This window comes from Salvelinus alpinus, chromosome 38 (assembly GCF_045679555.1).
Source record: "Salvelinus alpinus chromosome 38, SLU_Salpinus.1, whole genome shotgun sequence".
NCBI classification, from domain to species: domain Eukaryota; kingdom Metazoa; phylum Chordata; class Actinopteri; order Salmoniformes; family Salmonidae; genus Salvelinus; species Salvelinus alpinus.
Genome location: NC_092123.1, coordinates 11,052,434 through 11,069,179, shown reverse-complemented (window position 1 = coordinate 11,069,179; position 16,746 = coordinate 11,052,434). Strand labels below are relative to the sequence as shown.

The window sequence follows — 16,746 nt, the reverse complement described above, 5'->3', positions numbered from 1 at the left end:
CTACATTGGGCTTTGTGAGAGTCCTTCAATCCATTCAGTGTGCACAGATGGCAGTATTTGACTGGCATCTGATGAGGAATATTCTTCTACACATGTAAAAATAAGTAGTGATGAATCGGGTTGCACATTTTGGTGGAATATTCAGAGGTGGAAACTTTCCGTGGAATTAACTGGAATATATGGGAATATATGCAAATTAATATTAATACCATTTAAATGTGGATGTTTTTTTGCATTGGATATATTTACCATATCATAAACAGAAACAGAAACCTTTTTTTACCTTATCATATATTTACCTTATCATAAGTAGACATAATTGCAAATGATTTAAATCCTTCCAATGGAAATAAAAAAAACAATTTAGTTACGAATTGAACTTTAATTAAATGAGTTGACTCGTCACATGGGATGATTTCACTGAACAGCAAAAGAAAGGGAATATTGAATGATCCCCAATGATCTATCGCATCTCCCAAAAATGTTTTCAACATACATCTGTAAAATGATAGTCTAGAAACGAAAGCTTTGGTTGTTTTCCTCTCGGGCTTCCACGTCTTCTCCCTGGACCTCCTCAATGTCCTCCTCTTGAACATCAGACTCTGAGGCCTCATCTTCACTGTCACTTTCCAACCTTGTTGAGGATGGCTCATTTGTCAGGCTCAAAAAGCCTCAAATTTGCCCAGATGGCCACCAGTTTTTCAACCCTTGTATTGGTCAGCCTGTTGCGTGCTTTTGTGTGTGTTCCCAAACAAGGACCAGTTGCGCTCTGAGGCGGCTGATGTTGGTGGGATTTGGAGGATGATGGAGGCAACGGGAAAGAGCCTCAGATCCACAAAGTCCATTCCACCAGGTGGCCGATGAGATATGTTGGCACGACTGCCAGATTGATAGAGTACAGACTTACTAGGTACCCTGTAGTTAACTGTTTAGCTATTATTTACATGTAGGCTATTAATGTTTTCTTCATGTCATGTCCCAAAAAAACGTATCACCGACACTTGCGAATAAGGCCATACAAAGTCAATTTACTATTTTTGATCTAATTCAAAATAAGAATTAGTGAATCGTGAATATTTAATTTTAGAAAAAAAGATTAGATGTAGCCTTTCTTTTGAATTATGTGGCGTCAAAAATGTTGTAGATTGATTAGGGCATCCAACGTATGCGACATTGCAGGCTGACTAACATCTATTGAGTTGCAAAATAAACACTTAAGGTAGCTAAGACAAATTTGAGTAAACTAGAAAATGTACATGGGCATGCTTCAGCTGAATAAAAAGATTTGTATCCTGCCATACTATTTGATCTTTGATATATTGAATGAGTGAATGAGTGAATTATTTCAAAAGGCATTAAACGTATTTGGTTGGAATGTTGCAGGGTTTTACATCAAGGGTGGTCCACCATCCTCCCAGGAGAGCAAATGCATGTGCAGGATTTTATCCCTGTCCCCCTCTATCAACCAACATTTTAGAAATGAGCTGCTCAACCAGACCTTGATCAACTGGTTTTATCAGACCAGAGAATCTTGTTTCTCATGGTCTGCGAGTCCTTCAGGTGCCTTTTGGCAAACTCCAAGCAGGCTGTCATGTGCCTTTTTACTAAGGAGTGGCTTCTGTCTGGACATTCTACCATAAACGCCTGATTGGTGGAGTTCTGAAGAGGTGGTTTTCCTTCTGAAAGGTTATCCCATCTCCACACAGGAACTCTGGAGCTCTGTCAGAGTGACCATCGGTTTCTTGGTCACCTCCCTGACCAAGGCCCTTCTTCCCTGATTGCTCAGTTTGGCTGGGCGGCCAGCTCTAGGAAGAGTCTTGGTGGTTCCTAACTTCTTCCATTTAAGAATGATGGAGGCCACTGTCTTCTTGGCGACCTTCAATGCTGCAGACATTTTTTTGTTACCCTTCCCCAGATCTGTGCCTCGACACAATCCTGTCTCTGAGCTCTATGGACAATTCCTTCGACCTCTGACATGCACTGTCAACTGTGGGACCTTAAATAAAGAGGAGTGTGCCTTTCCAAATCATGTCCAATCAATTGAATTTACCACAGTTGGACTCCAATCCAGGATGATCAATGCACCTGATCTCAATTTCTCATAGCAAAGGGTCTGAATACTTATGTAAATAAGGTATTTCTGTTATTTATTTTTAATGAATGTGCAAATGTAGTTTTTGCTTTGTCATTATGCGGTATTGTGTGCAGATTCAGAATAAACATGTATTTAATCCATTTTAGAATAAAGCTGTAACGTAACAACATTTGGAAAAAGTCAAGGGGTCTGAATACTTTCCGAATACATTGTAATGTACCCTTCTGTGTGTTCCCGTCCCATCCAGCCTCCCAGCTAATTGCTGCAATTAACTTTAAGTCAAACATCTCTGTGAGACCGGTGAGTGTGAAGGTGTGTGCGTGCTCTGGTGCAGGACGTGGACCCGAGCCAGGGGTTGTGGGGTTAACCGAAGGAGGGAGCAAAAAGCACGGGGCGAAATGCTTTACCGTGTTCCCGCCGCAATTAAACGTCTGAAACTGCACCTGCGTCCTCTCTGACAGGTCATTGACACCGTCATCGTTATTTTTTTATCATCCGTCACAATCAATTTACACCAGGCGCCACCCGCCCGTACAAATTAATTGATTGTCTTAATGAATGGACATCTCTTGATTAGACGGTAATGCATCTGAATAGCCCACTTGAGTTGTTATTGTGACTTTCCATAAGCCTGACATGTAAGTGACAGGTAATACCATAGACCTCACAAAATGTAGGAAATTAATGGATTTACATGAAAACCTTGCCAAGGCCTGTCACTACTCTTTAACAGCTGAATAAATAACCATATCTCACCATTTCTAACAGAGTGATTGTTCTATATGCTCTTCTGTCTTTAAAACCCCCCCAACATTATCTTTTTATCATAAAAAAAGAAAAAGTTATATTTTCATGTTTTTGAAGTCTAAACATTACCAACCACCATCCAGGGTACAACATGACACTCTATTCCATATAGTGCACTACCTTTGCACAGAAAGTAATTAATTAATTAATTTCAGATTTAACCACAGTCTTAGCCATTCATAATTCCGTTCAACATTCATAATTCTGTCTTGGAGATTCTAGAAGGCTCTAAAAGATTTGAAATTCCTAGCCATAGCTGCGAGGGTTAGCTCACCATGGCAACAGTAAGTATGGTGAAGCCAGTAGGCTAAATGTACTGCACATGACTGTATTATGATATGAATGGACAGAGTGCTTTCTGAGCCTTGGGTCAACACTGTAAGGAATGATGATATTAGCACGGTTGATGACCAGAGGCTACAGGGAATATAGTGACTCAACTGTAAGCCTTTATCACATCTGCAATTTGTGACACTTATGAGTGGTGGCAGAAACAGACTGGCCAAAGGGCAGTTTAGGCAAATGCCAGATGGGCTGGTCCATCTTTAGCCCAGTGGGCCAGTCTAAAAAAATGTGGGCTAAAAATGGGGTCTTGTGGAAAATAATGGACCAGTATGGGGAATGCATGTTAGAAATGCCCGGGCCGATTTCGATTCCCTGTCCGTCCTTGAGTCGTGGCATGGAAAAATACCTGTTGAAAACCTAATTGCCAGAACAGCTGACTTTTTCTTTGCTGTTACTGTTAGTAATAAGCAACATTCTGTGGAGCATCAGTCTGATAAAATAAAAAAAATAAAACATGTTTTACTCAACTATATTTGTATTCAAGGTGTTTCCAACACCCACTAGTATTATACTGCTGTGAGCTTGAGAGAGCAGACACCCACTCACTACTGCAGAGGTTGGTTTCACCAAGACACTGTAATTGTTCTCATTGCTTACTTGCAAGGTGAAGTTGGAACAAACATTATATGAAGCTGAGCCTGCTTCTCTTCCTTTCTCCCCATCTTTCCCTTTTCTGCTCTCTCCTCCCTCCTATTTCTCTCTTCCTTTCTCCCCATCTTTCCCCTTTCTGCTCTCTCCTCCCTCCTATTTCTCTCTTCCTTTCTCCCCATCTTTCCCTTTTCTGCTCTCTCTCCTCCCTCCTATTTCTCTCTTCCTTTCTCCCCATCTTTCCCTTTTCTGCTCTCTCTACTCCCTCCTATTTCTCTCTTCCTTTCTCCCCATCTTTCCCTTTTCTGCTCTCTCTCCTCCCTCCTATTTCTCTCTTCCTTTCTCCCCATCTTTCCCTTTTCTGCTCTCTCTCCTCCCTCCTATTTCTCTCTCTTCCTTTCTCCCCATCTTTCCCTTTTCTGCTCTCTCTCCTCCCTCCTATTTCTCTCTCTTCCTTCCTTCTCTTTCCCTCTGTTCCTCTCATCCAGTCAGCACACATCAGTAACGTAGTTGGCTAGTCCAAGGCTTTGTTAAATGAGGAGTATAGGAGGAGGTGTCTGTTATTAAGTGCCTATTAAGAGGTGGTTTAGTGTCTATTAAAAAACTAAGCATGTGCCGGTGGTAATTAATTAAGGAAAGGAAACTTCCTTAATTAAAGAAGAACAATTAGGAGATGATTAACAGAATTGGACTTGATTGACAGCAAACAATGAAGTGATGGGGAAATATAAAAACAGAGATGGCGTTATGAAGAGAGAACAAGTGAGTGTGTGAATGGAAGAGAGAGCAGCAGATCTCCACAGGTTGCTCCAGCCTGCCAGCTTCCAAGTTAATCACTCCTTCCATTTCTCTCCCTGACCCTCGGGGGGTGAATGTGGAAAAGGAGGGTTGAGGAGGGGAGGGGTGGTTGCGGGGAGCAGCTGGCCTTGCGTTCGCCACAGGGTAAAAAGAACCCGATTTATTAGCTTTTCACAAGGACTTTTGGGAGGAAGTGGATGGTGGAAAAGAGTAGGAGAGAAAACAGTCCGTGTGACCGTTAGTGATGTGTTTGCGCTGTTGGGGTGATAAATTCATTTTATTTTTTTATTTTTTTTTGTCTGACTTTGTGTTGTCACGTCTGAGAAATATATGAAGCCTCAGCCCCCCCCTTCCTCCCTCCCATCATAAATTGACAAAGATACACACACACATACACACTACCCTCCTGTTCCCCTGGGAACCACGTGATTTATGAAGAGTTTACCCTCCGAGTGTGCATAACTAAATAATAAGGCCTGTCAGAAAGCACAGCTAGCAAACAGTACCTCAGCTGATTGTGTGTGTTTGCGTGTGGGTGTGTTTGTGAATTAGAATCATCAGTCAGAAATGGAATGTGTGGGTGGAGTGGGCACACACCAGAGAGAGCACTCCGTCATCACAGTGGTTGATGGAAGAGATCAGGCATGGGAGAGGGAGACAGCTTTTACACCTGGAGAGATGGAGAGAATGAGACATCCAGCTTTCTGGGCAGAGTAACCCTTCAAATCCACGTTTTATATGTCGCGTACACAGATTAGCAGATGTTAAAGCAGGTGCAGTGAAATGCTTGTGTTTCTAGCTCCAGCAATGCAGTAAAATGTCTAACAGTACAATACTAATAAACAAATAATCCCCCAAAAAAGCAAGAAAAAAAGAAGAAACAAGACATTAAGAAATATCAGAGTGTGATGTCGGAGTCCGGAATATACATGTGTGTATAAGACAGTATGGACAATATATACTGTAAATATGGAAAATCTATGTACAACAGTAGTTGTGTAAGATGAGTTACTGTATGTTGAATACAGTATGTACACTGGGTGTACAAAAAATGAAGGACACCTTCCTAATATTATTTTTTTGTCCTCAGAACAGCCTCCATTCATTGGGGCATGGACTCTACAAAGTGTCGAAAGCGTTCCACAGGGATGCTGGCCCATGTTGACTCCAATACTTCCCACAGTTGTCAAGTTGGCTGGATGTCCTTTGGGTGGTGGACCATTCTCGATGCACACAGGAAACTGTGGAGCATTGCAGCTCTTGACACAAACCGGTGCGCCTGGCACCTACTACCATACGCCGTTCAAAGGCACTTATATTTTTTGTCTGTCTCAAGGCTTAAAAATCCTTCTTTAACATGTCCTCTTCATCTACACTGATTTGAAGTGGATTTAACAAGTGACATCAATAAGGGATCATAGCTGTTTTTCAGTATCTCGGTCCCAGCTTTGATGCACCTGTACGGTCTCTGCCTTCTAGATGGTAGCAGAGTGAATAGGCCAGGGCATAACATTTTATTTTTGGTCCTCCAGCCACAGTGGTAGGTAGATTTTTTTTTTAATCTACCAGCCACTCTGATTTTGTACCAGCAAAAATATTTTTGCCCACTAAAATTACAACATCAAAACAAAAAAAAGATGAACGTCCTTTATAATGTTTCTAAAACAAATGTATTACTAGTAAGAAGTAATGTGGTATATTGTTTAATAAATTTTTTTGTGGCCTGAATCTTTTAACCTAAATATCAAAGATGAGACAAACATTTTCACCTGCCCCTTTAAGAGCTCCAGACATGTTTGTGCCTGTTGTGAGATTGAGTATGAATAGTAGGAGCATTGTCTTCTCTTCCTTAGCAGTTGAAACTCAAACATGGGAAAACAACTTAGCATGTGAATAAAACAATGTAACTAGCCAAGAAACACAAGGACAAAGTCTCACTTCAGTAGACTTTCGTTTCAAGTAAATTAGACAGACTTTTATGCCCGTGCGCGCCGCTTCTAAAAATGAATCTTTCCCTCAGCTCTTCTTCACGTGTGCACCACCCCCAGCCAGGCAGTGTTGCTGCACGAGGTGAAATAGCCTATATGTGATTCTTAGTTCTTTGACTTTGTACGATTCATTTACCAGCTATGAAACGAAAAGGCAGAAATACTTTGAAAACACCTTCTGCAGCAATTATTTCACTATAAATGTGATCATATTTGACACTTTTTGTATTCACAAATGCGATTGAAATGCTCCTGTTGAGCCCTGGTGAATAGACATCTTTCCCGCCAATGCCAAAATCTACCAGCGTTTGGCAGGTGGTGGGTGTTCATTTTAGGCCCTGGAACTGGACTTGGCTCGGGTGGCTGAGGTTGTTGATGATCTTCTTGGCCTTCCTGTGACACTGGTTGCCACTGGGTGCTGTAGATGTCCTGGATGGCAGGCAGTGTTGCCCCGGGGATATGTTGGGCTGACCGCACCACCCTCTGGAGAGGGTCCAACAGAATGCTTTCTGGTGCATCTGTAGAAGTTCGTGAGGGTCTTAGGGGCCTTGACAAATTTCTTCAGCCTCCCACCACGGTGTCGGTGTGGAGGGACCATGTCAGGGTCTCCTGTAGTCCACGATCAGTTCTTCATTTTGTTGACGTTCAGGGAGAGGTTATTCTCCTGTAAACCACTCCGCCAGGCTCTCAACACCTCCCTATAGGCTGTCTTGTCGCTGTTGGTAATCAGGCCTCGCCAAGGCCCATGTAATAGGGGTGTGTGTGTGGTTATTCATGGAGGGCGAGAGTTGGATTGGATGATGCTCACAGCCATGTCTGTGTGTTAGGAGTGTCTGTGTGTGCGTTTTGTACTATGTATGCATGCATTTGTGTGAGATTGGGGTATGCTGAAACCCAGGTGTGTGTTCTAAGGAGGGCCCCCGAGTAGCACAGCGGTATAAGGCGCTGCATCGCGGTGCTAGTAGGCGTCACGGCAGACCCGGGTTCGATCCTGGGCTGTATCACAACCTGCCGTGATCGGGAGGCGGCGCACAATTGGCCAAGCGTCGTCCGGGTTAGGGGAGGGTTTGGCCGGGGAGCTTTACAAGTAGGCCATCATTGTAAATAAGACTTAATTTACCAAGTTAAATTGATAAAACATCTGGATGTATGTTACAGATACACAGGGAAGTAGACATAGTATTAGAGGAGTCTGGATGGTAATCGGTCCAATTTCCTACTTGTTTTAACCGCGTTGTGTGTTAGACTGACCATGTGTGTGCACAGATGCATAAAGCGTTGCATCATTGGAGTACATTTGGGTATGCATGTACTTCTAGCATTGCACCGCATGAAATGATAACCTGCCTACTGATGTCATGAGTCTTCTTCCATTCATCACATCCTCAGCACCAGAGTCACCTGACACTGGAATACCAAATGCCAATCAGGCTACGCTCAAATACATTCTTTCTTCCTCCCTTCCTTGATGACTTGATTAGTGTAGGGTTAGGAGCGGTTCTATCATATACAGTAAGTAGCCTTTCACCAATCTAGCAAGGTCTGATCAGTGATTGCTTCAAGGAAAGGAGGAAGGAAGGATGCATTTTAAGGGCCCGGCACTTTTCCATTCGTACTATTTTTCACTATTTTGACACGTGATTCCACCGGCATTTCAGTATCTGATTGACATCTGATTCAACCTATGACTAAGGCTGTGTACCAAATGGCACCCTATTCCGTATGGGTCCTGGTCAAATGTAGTGTACTACCTAGGAAATATGGTACCATTTGGGAAGCAGACTGTGTGCTGACAGAGGTGTAAGGTATTCTACTTCTTTCAGAGGTTTAGGGTAGACCCTATATTTAAGAGAAGGCCCCCCACGCTTTAAGCTGAACAGTTCCCTGGCAGTTTGTGCGTGGGGGGGGGGTAGAGGGAGACAGAGATGATTGGATAACTGTATTACCATCAGGATGCAGCCCGCGCCTCGCTTCCGCATTATGCATGCTAGGAGTTTGAAAGGAGAGAGGGGGGAAAATAGAGAGAGAGAGAGGTAGACTCTTAAGATACATGACAGGCAGACAAAAGCACAGCAGCCCCATAGATATGTGGCACACACCAACGGAGGGGATGGAGAGAAGAGAGGAGAAGAGAAGGAATGGTTGGAGAGAGATTAACTATGTATGTGGGGAAGGGGCATGTGCAGGGTATTGTGGTGCAGTGGTTGTTACTGTGTGGGGATGGAAGTGTGTGTGTGTCTGTGTGATTTGTTTGAAAGATGCTGTAGTTGCTGTTGCTTCGAGCTAGGTGGCACTGTTAATCTGTTTCCATGTAGGGGGTGTGCGCAAGCATGTATTCCAGCAGCTCCTATATGTGAACCTCGAGACTGAATTTAACAATGGTGGAAACTCCTTCCAGCTAATGATACACCAATCCTATGGTTTTAAATACATGATGGGAAGTGTGCCTGTCCACACTTTGGGTAAAGGGTGGAGAATCGGGATAGTGCGACCGTGTCCCCATCCACCCATCGGGCCAAATAGGACCCCACTGATTCAGAGAATGTTATATAATTAGGTTAAGATGGCATGGTATGGTTGACACCGCGTGTCACCTGTCAGTAGGGTTGGGCGGTATACCGTATATACTGTATCCCGGGGTATTTGGAAATGCACACTGGATACCGTTGAAACTATTTTGTTCAAAAACATTAACACATTTTAATATTTGTAGCTACTTTTTAAGTAAATACCTCGTCAACTTGTCCAATGCGTTAGGAGATAAAGCAGACCTCGTTCTTCATTTTGCCTGTCACATCATTTTCCATGATGAAGCTTGCCGTAGTTCCCCAGAACAGCAGCCAGTCAAGTGGTTGGTTGTAAAGAGCACAACGGGAGAACGCGGGAGCTGCTGAGTCCCACTGCGTTCTGTATCTATCGCTGAGTCTCTCTCTGCAGTGCGTCGCACACGAGGTGATGAAGTTACCCGTGTATGCAATTCACTACTAAATGTTTGCGATCAGATATCTTCTACCTGTCTAAGATGTGCTATGCTCTCCAGCTGGGTTTTCGTTATTTAACTATAAGTAAGTGGCTGAATTAATAAGGCGATGGGGTGTTAGCTTTCTGCTGTGTTTGAGAAGTCAGAGTTCTGGATGAGTTATCTGTACAGCTGCCATTTTTCCCCCTGTGCTTCCCACTAGTGTTTTTTTCCCTCTCCGTTCTTCTCCTTTCTGCTCCGTGTACACATCAAATCAAACTTTATTTGTCACATGTACCGAAAACAACAAGTGTAGACCTTGAAATGAAAGTAAGCATGTCATGTTAAGAAGAGTTAAGAAAATATTTACCAAATAAATAATAGAAAGTAACACAATAAAATAACAATAACGAGGCTATATACAGGGGGTACCAGTACCGAGTCAGTGTGAGGGGGTACAGGTTAGTTGAGGTAATATGTACGTGTAGGTAGGGGTGAAGTGACTATGCATAGATAATAAACAGAGAGTAGCAGCAGTGTACAAAACAAATGGAGTGGGGGGTCAATGTAAATAGTCTGGGTGGCCATTTGATTAATTGTTCAGCAGTCTTATGGCTTGGGGGTTGAAGCTGTTAAGGAGCCTTTTGGTCCTAGACTTGGCGTTCCGATACCACTTACCGTGCAGTAGCAGAGAGAACAGTCTATGACTTGGGTGGCTGGAGTCTCTGACAATTTTATGGGCTTTCCTCTGACACCGCCTATTAAATAGGTCCTGGATGGCAGAAAGCTTGGCCCCAGTGATGTACTGGGCTGTACGCACTACCCTCTGCAGCACCGTGTGGTCAGATGGCGAGCAGTTGCCATACCAGGCGGTGATGCAACCGGTCAGGATGCTCTCGATGGTGCAGCTGTATAACCTTTTGAGGATCTGTGGACCCATGACAAATCTTTTCCGTCTCTTGATTGGGAATAGGTTTTGTTGTGCCCTCTTCACGACTGTCTTGGTGTGTTTGGACAATGATAGTTCGTTGGTGATGTGGACACCAAGGAACTTGAAACTCTCGACCCGCTCCACTTCAGCCCCGTCGATGTTAATGTTCTTCCATCAGACATGCATCAGAATTTTGTAATCTTTCACTTTCGCGTGTAAATGTCCACGCTCTAGCTATAGCTATACTTGTGTAACTTCATGAGCTGGATTTGCCCATCTTTGCAATTAGTGCACTCGTTAGCATTTTAGTTAAACGCTTCCATGAAAATGTGCACTGACTGCCTGCACGTTTGACTCATCAGCTGAGCTGAGCGTTAGGGTTAGATAAACAGTAAGCTTGCACGCACGCACGCACGCACGTACGCACACACACACAGGAAGGAGAGTGTGTGTGTGTGACACTGAGGTTGTGTGTATCAAGGAGTAGAGATGGCTCTCGCTCTCTACAGGTGCTTGTTTTTGAGCTGTCCGTGACACTGTGGGGTTTGTCTGAATCTCTCACCTCATCACATCCACATGAGTCAACTCTCTCACCCTCTCTGAGGGACAAAGTCATCTGATTTAGAAAGTGGTAGAGGAGGAAAAGAGCAGGGAAGAGAGAAGGAGAACGGAAGGGATAGAGGCATCCATCAATCACATAGTGGATATGTTTTTCTCTGATGGCCCCTCCCTCCCTCCAGCTGATGCTCTGATGCGGCCAATTTCCTCTGGTTTGTGGCGTGGAGGTGTCAGGATATTGAATCATGGCAGAAAGGGAGAGTGAGAAGCGTGACATTCACATGGTGATGTATGATTTATTTCTACCCACCGTGTTATTGCTTATTGTTTTCTCGCCCCCCCCTCAGTTATGGGTGCAGATGATTTTGAAAAACACCCCCTCTCCCTCTCTCTCTTTCTCTGATTCTCTTCCTCTTTCTCACTCATTTTTTCTCACTCACTCACTCCCTCTCGCTCTCAGTCTCTCTCTGTCTGTCTTTCTCGTACGTGTGCGTGCGTGTACACACACACACACACACACACACACACACACACACACACACACCTCCCTCCTATTCATCTCTGGCTCTCTCTTTCTTCATGCATTTGTGTCCCAGTGTTCTTCCTCTCTGTCTTTCTTGTTTTCTTCATCCCCCTGTTCTGATTGTCATTCTCTTTCATTAAGTGGTCATTTCCTGTGCTAGCACTGTTTAATGAGAGCGTCACGCCACAGTGCTAATTTGTCAAATGACAAATTCACGGCAGCGTATCGGAGGAGTGCTACCCTCTAATCTCTCTCTCTGTCTCTCTCTGTCTGTCTGTCTGTCTGTCTGTCTGTCTGTCTCATTTTCTCTCTTCACCCTCTGTTCTCCATCCCTGTCTCCATCCAGCTCGTGGAGGCAACTGTGTCATTGTGTTTGACAGGTTCTGATTCTCCTGTCAGATTTAATTTGACTATTTATTTCCGATGTGTACACACATCAAATCTTACTACTGCTGGACTGTGTTTGTTTGTTTTGTTTGTTTGTTTTAGTGAACACAGTTAACCAATAGCGATTAACACATGGGAACACACACAGACAAACAGACACACACTGTGCATATGTATGTTTCTGATTTTGTATGGCTAACTGGCTTTTCTAACTGGCTTTTCTAACTGGCTTTTCTAACTGGCTTTTCTAACTGGCTTTTCTGAACTGGCTTTTCTGAACTGGCTTCACGGAATGCATTTTGCTTCCACGATAAGACAAATGAGTCCTAACTTCAATGTAGTATTATTATTTTGGAACGCACAGATCACATTCGTATGCTGCTCTTGTTGGTATGCACTCACGCACCGGCTTGGGTTGACAGAGAGCGATAGAGCCATTTTGATCCCTATAAATCACATTATGTGGGAGGGGAGTAACAGTAGAGTTTGGCTGGCATTCACACACATTCTCTTTCTCTCTCTCTCTCTCTCTCTCTCTCTCTCTCTCTCTCTCTCTCTCTCCGCTCGCTCGCCATCCCTCACGCTGTTGATTGATGGTATTTGTGGAGCACCACACACTCCTCCTGGCCTAGAGAATGCACAGCCCTCTCCCTACTGTTTGGTAGATAAGTCTGTTTTGTGCGTTTTGCGTATGCGTACGTGTGTGAGGAAGCGGGCGACGGTGTGTGTCTGTCAGGCTTATGCTAATGTTAAATGCATTTCCCACCCGTTTGCTTCCCACAGAGATGAATTGCAGCTGTATGTGCAAAGAGCATGAACATAAACATTTACTGTTGTGACACCACTACATCCATAAAAGGGTCTAACTAGGCCAGGTTGTCCCTCTCTCTGTTGATAAGCACTCTGTGTCTGTTGACGGTCTGAACGCTTTCACACATTCTGACAGCCACCCACTCAGGTTTGACTTGCCACCCATTTGGAAATGGCCCATTTGACTCTGTGTCTCTGGTTGGTGTACAGTATGACTCTATTACAGCATGATAATATTGTATTTGAATGAAGAAAATACATGTTTTCTTGTCACATACAAGGTCTTGGTGCAGTGAGATGTGTTGTTTTACACGGTCAGCCATAGTAATACCCCTGGAGCAAATTAGGATTAAGGGCACATCAACAGATTTTTTTTCATTTTTTTTTAGCTTGTCGGCTCAGTTATTCGAACCAGCGACCTTTCAGTTACTGGCCCAGCACTCGAACCGCTAAGCTACCATACCGCCCTATTGTTTCTCCTCCTGTATGATTCCAGTCCTGTTGTGCGTCTGTGCTTGTATTTCAGCTGGTGGCAGTGTTCGAAGCACAGGAGCTCCAGAGGGGGGCGACAGTGAGCCCAGCGGGCAGCGGCGGAGGCTCCACGGGACACTCCAGCCCGTACTCCGATCCTGACCCCTACGAACGCCAGCCCCCCTACTTTCAGCCACCAAGAGGAGGAGAGATAGAGGTCAACGCCTACACCCTCAAGGCCAGTACGTACCACAGTACAGCACCACTATCTGATTTAAAGTTCAGGGGTATGGCATGAACAGTAAAATAACACTCATGATTTGGTGTTACATGTTGGTGTCGGACAGTGTTTGAATTGGGCCAGTACACAACTCAAATGTTCAACTGCTTGAGTACCGGCTGCTCTTATGGAATATTGTCTTTAAAAATATGTTGAGTACCGGCACCTAAATATAAAGATAACTGCAGTCAAAATGTGTACTGGCACATACAGTATCTCAGTCCACTTCAACTATTGGTATAGGATTTTTTATTTTTTTTTATTTATTTAACCTTTATTTAACCAGGTAGGCAAATTGAGAACACGTTCTCATTTACAATTGCGACCTGGCCAAGATAAAGCAAAGCAGTTCGACACATACAACAACACATAGTTACACATGGAGTAAAACAAACATATAGTCAATGATACAGTGAAAAAAAAAATAAGTCTATATACAATGTGAGCAAGTGAGGTGAGATAAGGGAGGTGAAGGCAAACAAATATATGTATAAATAAATAAAAATATAAAAAGGCCATGGTGGCGAAGTAAATACAACACAGCAAGTAAAATAAAAACTAAAAACACTGGAATGGTTGGTTTGCAGTGGAAGAAAGCGCAGAGTAGAGACAGAAATAATGGGGTGCAAAGGAGCAAAATAAATAAATAAATACAGTAGGTAAAGAGGTAGTTGTTTGGGCTAAATTATAGATGGGCTATGTACAGGTGCAGTAATCTATGAGCTGCTCTGACAGCTGGTGCTTAAAGCTAGTGAGGGAGATAAGTGTTTCCAGTTTCAGAGATTTTTGTAGTTCGTTCCAGTCATTGGCAGCAGAGAACTGGAAGGAGAGGCGGCCAAAGGAAGAATTGGTTTTGGGGGTGACCAGAGAGATAAACCTGCTGGAGCGCGTGCTACAGGTAGGTGTTGCTATGGTGACCAGCGAGCTGAGATAAGGGGGGACTTTACCTAGCAGGGTCTTGTAGATGACCTGGAACCAGTGGGTTTGGCGACGAGTATGAAGCGAGGGCCAGCCAACAAGAGTGTACAGGTCGCAGTGGTGGGTAGTATATGGGGCTTTGGTGACAAAACGGATGGCACTGTGATAGACTGCATCCAATTTATTGAGTAGGGTTTTGGAGGCTATTTTGTAAATGACATCACCGAAGTCGAGGATTGGTAGGATGGTCAGTTTTACAAGGGTATGTTTGGCAGCATGAGTGAAGGATGCTTTGTTGTGGAATAGGAAGCCAATTCTAGATTTAACTTTGGATTGGAGATGTTTGATGTGAGTCTGGAAGGAGAGTTTACAGTCTAACCAGACACCTAGGTATTTGTAGTTGTCCACATATTCTAAGTCAGAGCCGTCCAGAGTAGTGATGTTGGACAGGCGGGCAGGTGCAGGCAGCGATCGGTTGAAGAGCATGCATTTAGTTTTACTTGTATTTAAGAGCAATTGGAGGCCACGGAAGGAGAGTTGTATGGCATTGAAGCTCGCCTGGAGGGTTGTTAACACAGTGTCAAAAGAAGGGCCAGAAGTATACAGAATAGTGTCGTCTGCGTAGAGGTGGATCAGAGAATCACCAGCAGCAAGAGCGACATCATTGATGTATACAGAGAAGAGAGTCGGTCCAAGAATTGAACCCTGTGGCACCCCCATGGAGACTGCCAGAGGCCCGGACAACAGACCCTCCGATTTGACACACTGAACTCGATCAGAGAAGTAGTTGGTGAACCAGGCGAGGCAATCATTAGAGAAACCAAGGCTGTCGAGTCTGCCGATGAGGATGTGGTGATTGACAGAGTCAAAAGCCTTGGCCAGGTCAATGAATACGGCTGCACAGTATTGTTTCCTATCGATGGCGGTTAAGATATCGTTTATGACCTTGAGCGTGGCTGAGGTGCACCCATGACCAGCTCTGAAACCAGATTGCATAGCGGAGAAGGTATGGTGGGATTCGAAATGGTCGGTAATCTGTTTGTTGACTTGGCTTTCGAAGACCTTAGAAAGGCAGGGTAGGATAGATATAGGTCTGTAGCTGTTAGGGTCAAGAGTGTCCCCCCCTTTGAAGAGGGGGATAACCGCAGCTGCTTTCCAATCTTTGGGAATCTCAGACGACACGAAAGAGAGGTTGAAAAGGCTAGTAATAGGGGTGGCAACAATTTCAGCAGATAGTTTTAGAAAGAAAGGGTCCAGATTATCTAGCCCGGCTGATTTGTAAGGGTCCAGATTTTGCAGCTCTTTTAGAACATCAGCTGACTGTATTTGGGAGAAAGAGAAATGGGGAAGGCTTGGGCGAGTAGCAGAGGGGAGGGCAGTGCTGTTGTCCGGGGTAGGGGTAGCCAGGTGGAAAGCATGGCCAGCCGTAGAAAAATGCTTATTGAAATTCTCAATTATAGTGGATTTGTCGGTGGTGACAGTGTTTCCTATCTTCAGAGCGGTTGGAAGCTGGGAGGAGGTGTTCTTATTCTCCATGGACTTTACAGTGTCCCAGAACTTTTTTGAATTTGTGTTGCAGGAAGCAAATTTCTGCTTGAAAAAGCTAGCCTTGGCTTTTCTAACTGCCTGTGTATACTGGTTTCTAGCTTCCCTGAAAAGTTGCATATCACGGGGGCTGTTCGATGCTAATGCAGAACGCCATAGGATGTTTTTCTGTTGGTTAAGGGCAGTCAGGTCAGGAGAGAACCAAGGGCTATATCTGTTCCTGGTTCTAAATTTCTTGAATGGGGCATGCTTATTCAAGATGGTGAGGAAGGCATTTTTAAAAAATGTCCAGGCATCCTCTACTGACGGGATGAGATCAATATCCTTCCAGGATACCTCGGCCAGGTCGATTAGAAAGGCCTGCTCGCTGAAGTGTTTCAGGGAGCGTTTGACAGTGATGAGTGGAGGTCGTTTGACCGCTGACCCATTACGGATGCAGGCAATGAGGCAGTGATCGCTGAGATCTTGGTTGAAAACAGCAGAGGTGTATTTGGAGGGCAAGTTTGTTAGGATGATATCTATGAGGGTACCCGTGTTTACGGAATTGGGGTGGTACCTGGTAGGTTCATTGATAATTTGTGTGAGATTGAGGGCATCAAGCTTAGATTGTAGGGTGGCTGGGGTGTTAAGCATGTTAAAATTTAGGTCGCCTAGCAGCACGAGCTCTGAAGATAGATGGGGGGCAATCAGTTCACACATAGTGTCCAGAGCACAGCTGGGGGCAGAGGGTGGTCTATAGCAGG

General features: G+C 44.2%; 1 protein-coding gene across 2 annotated transcripts in view; it reads left to right on the top strand.

Moving 5' to 3' along the window:
- The window catches only part of LOC139566287 (partitioning defective 3 homolog B-like), a 184,292-nt gene that overhangs the window by 25,654 nt on the left and 141,892 nt on the right, over positions 1-16,746 (top strand). For both annotated transcript variants that reach the window (XM_071387365.1, XM_071387364.1), the window contains exon 3: positions 13,316-13,502. In XM_071387365.1, the coding sequence (XP_071243466.1) occupies positions 13,316-13,502 (187 nt within the window). The remainder of the gene's footprint in view (positions 1-13,315; positions 13,503-16,746) is intronic.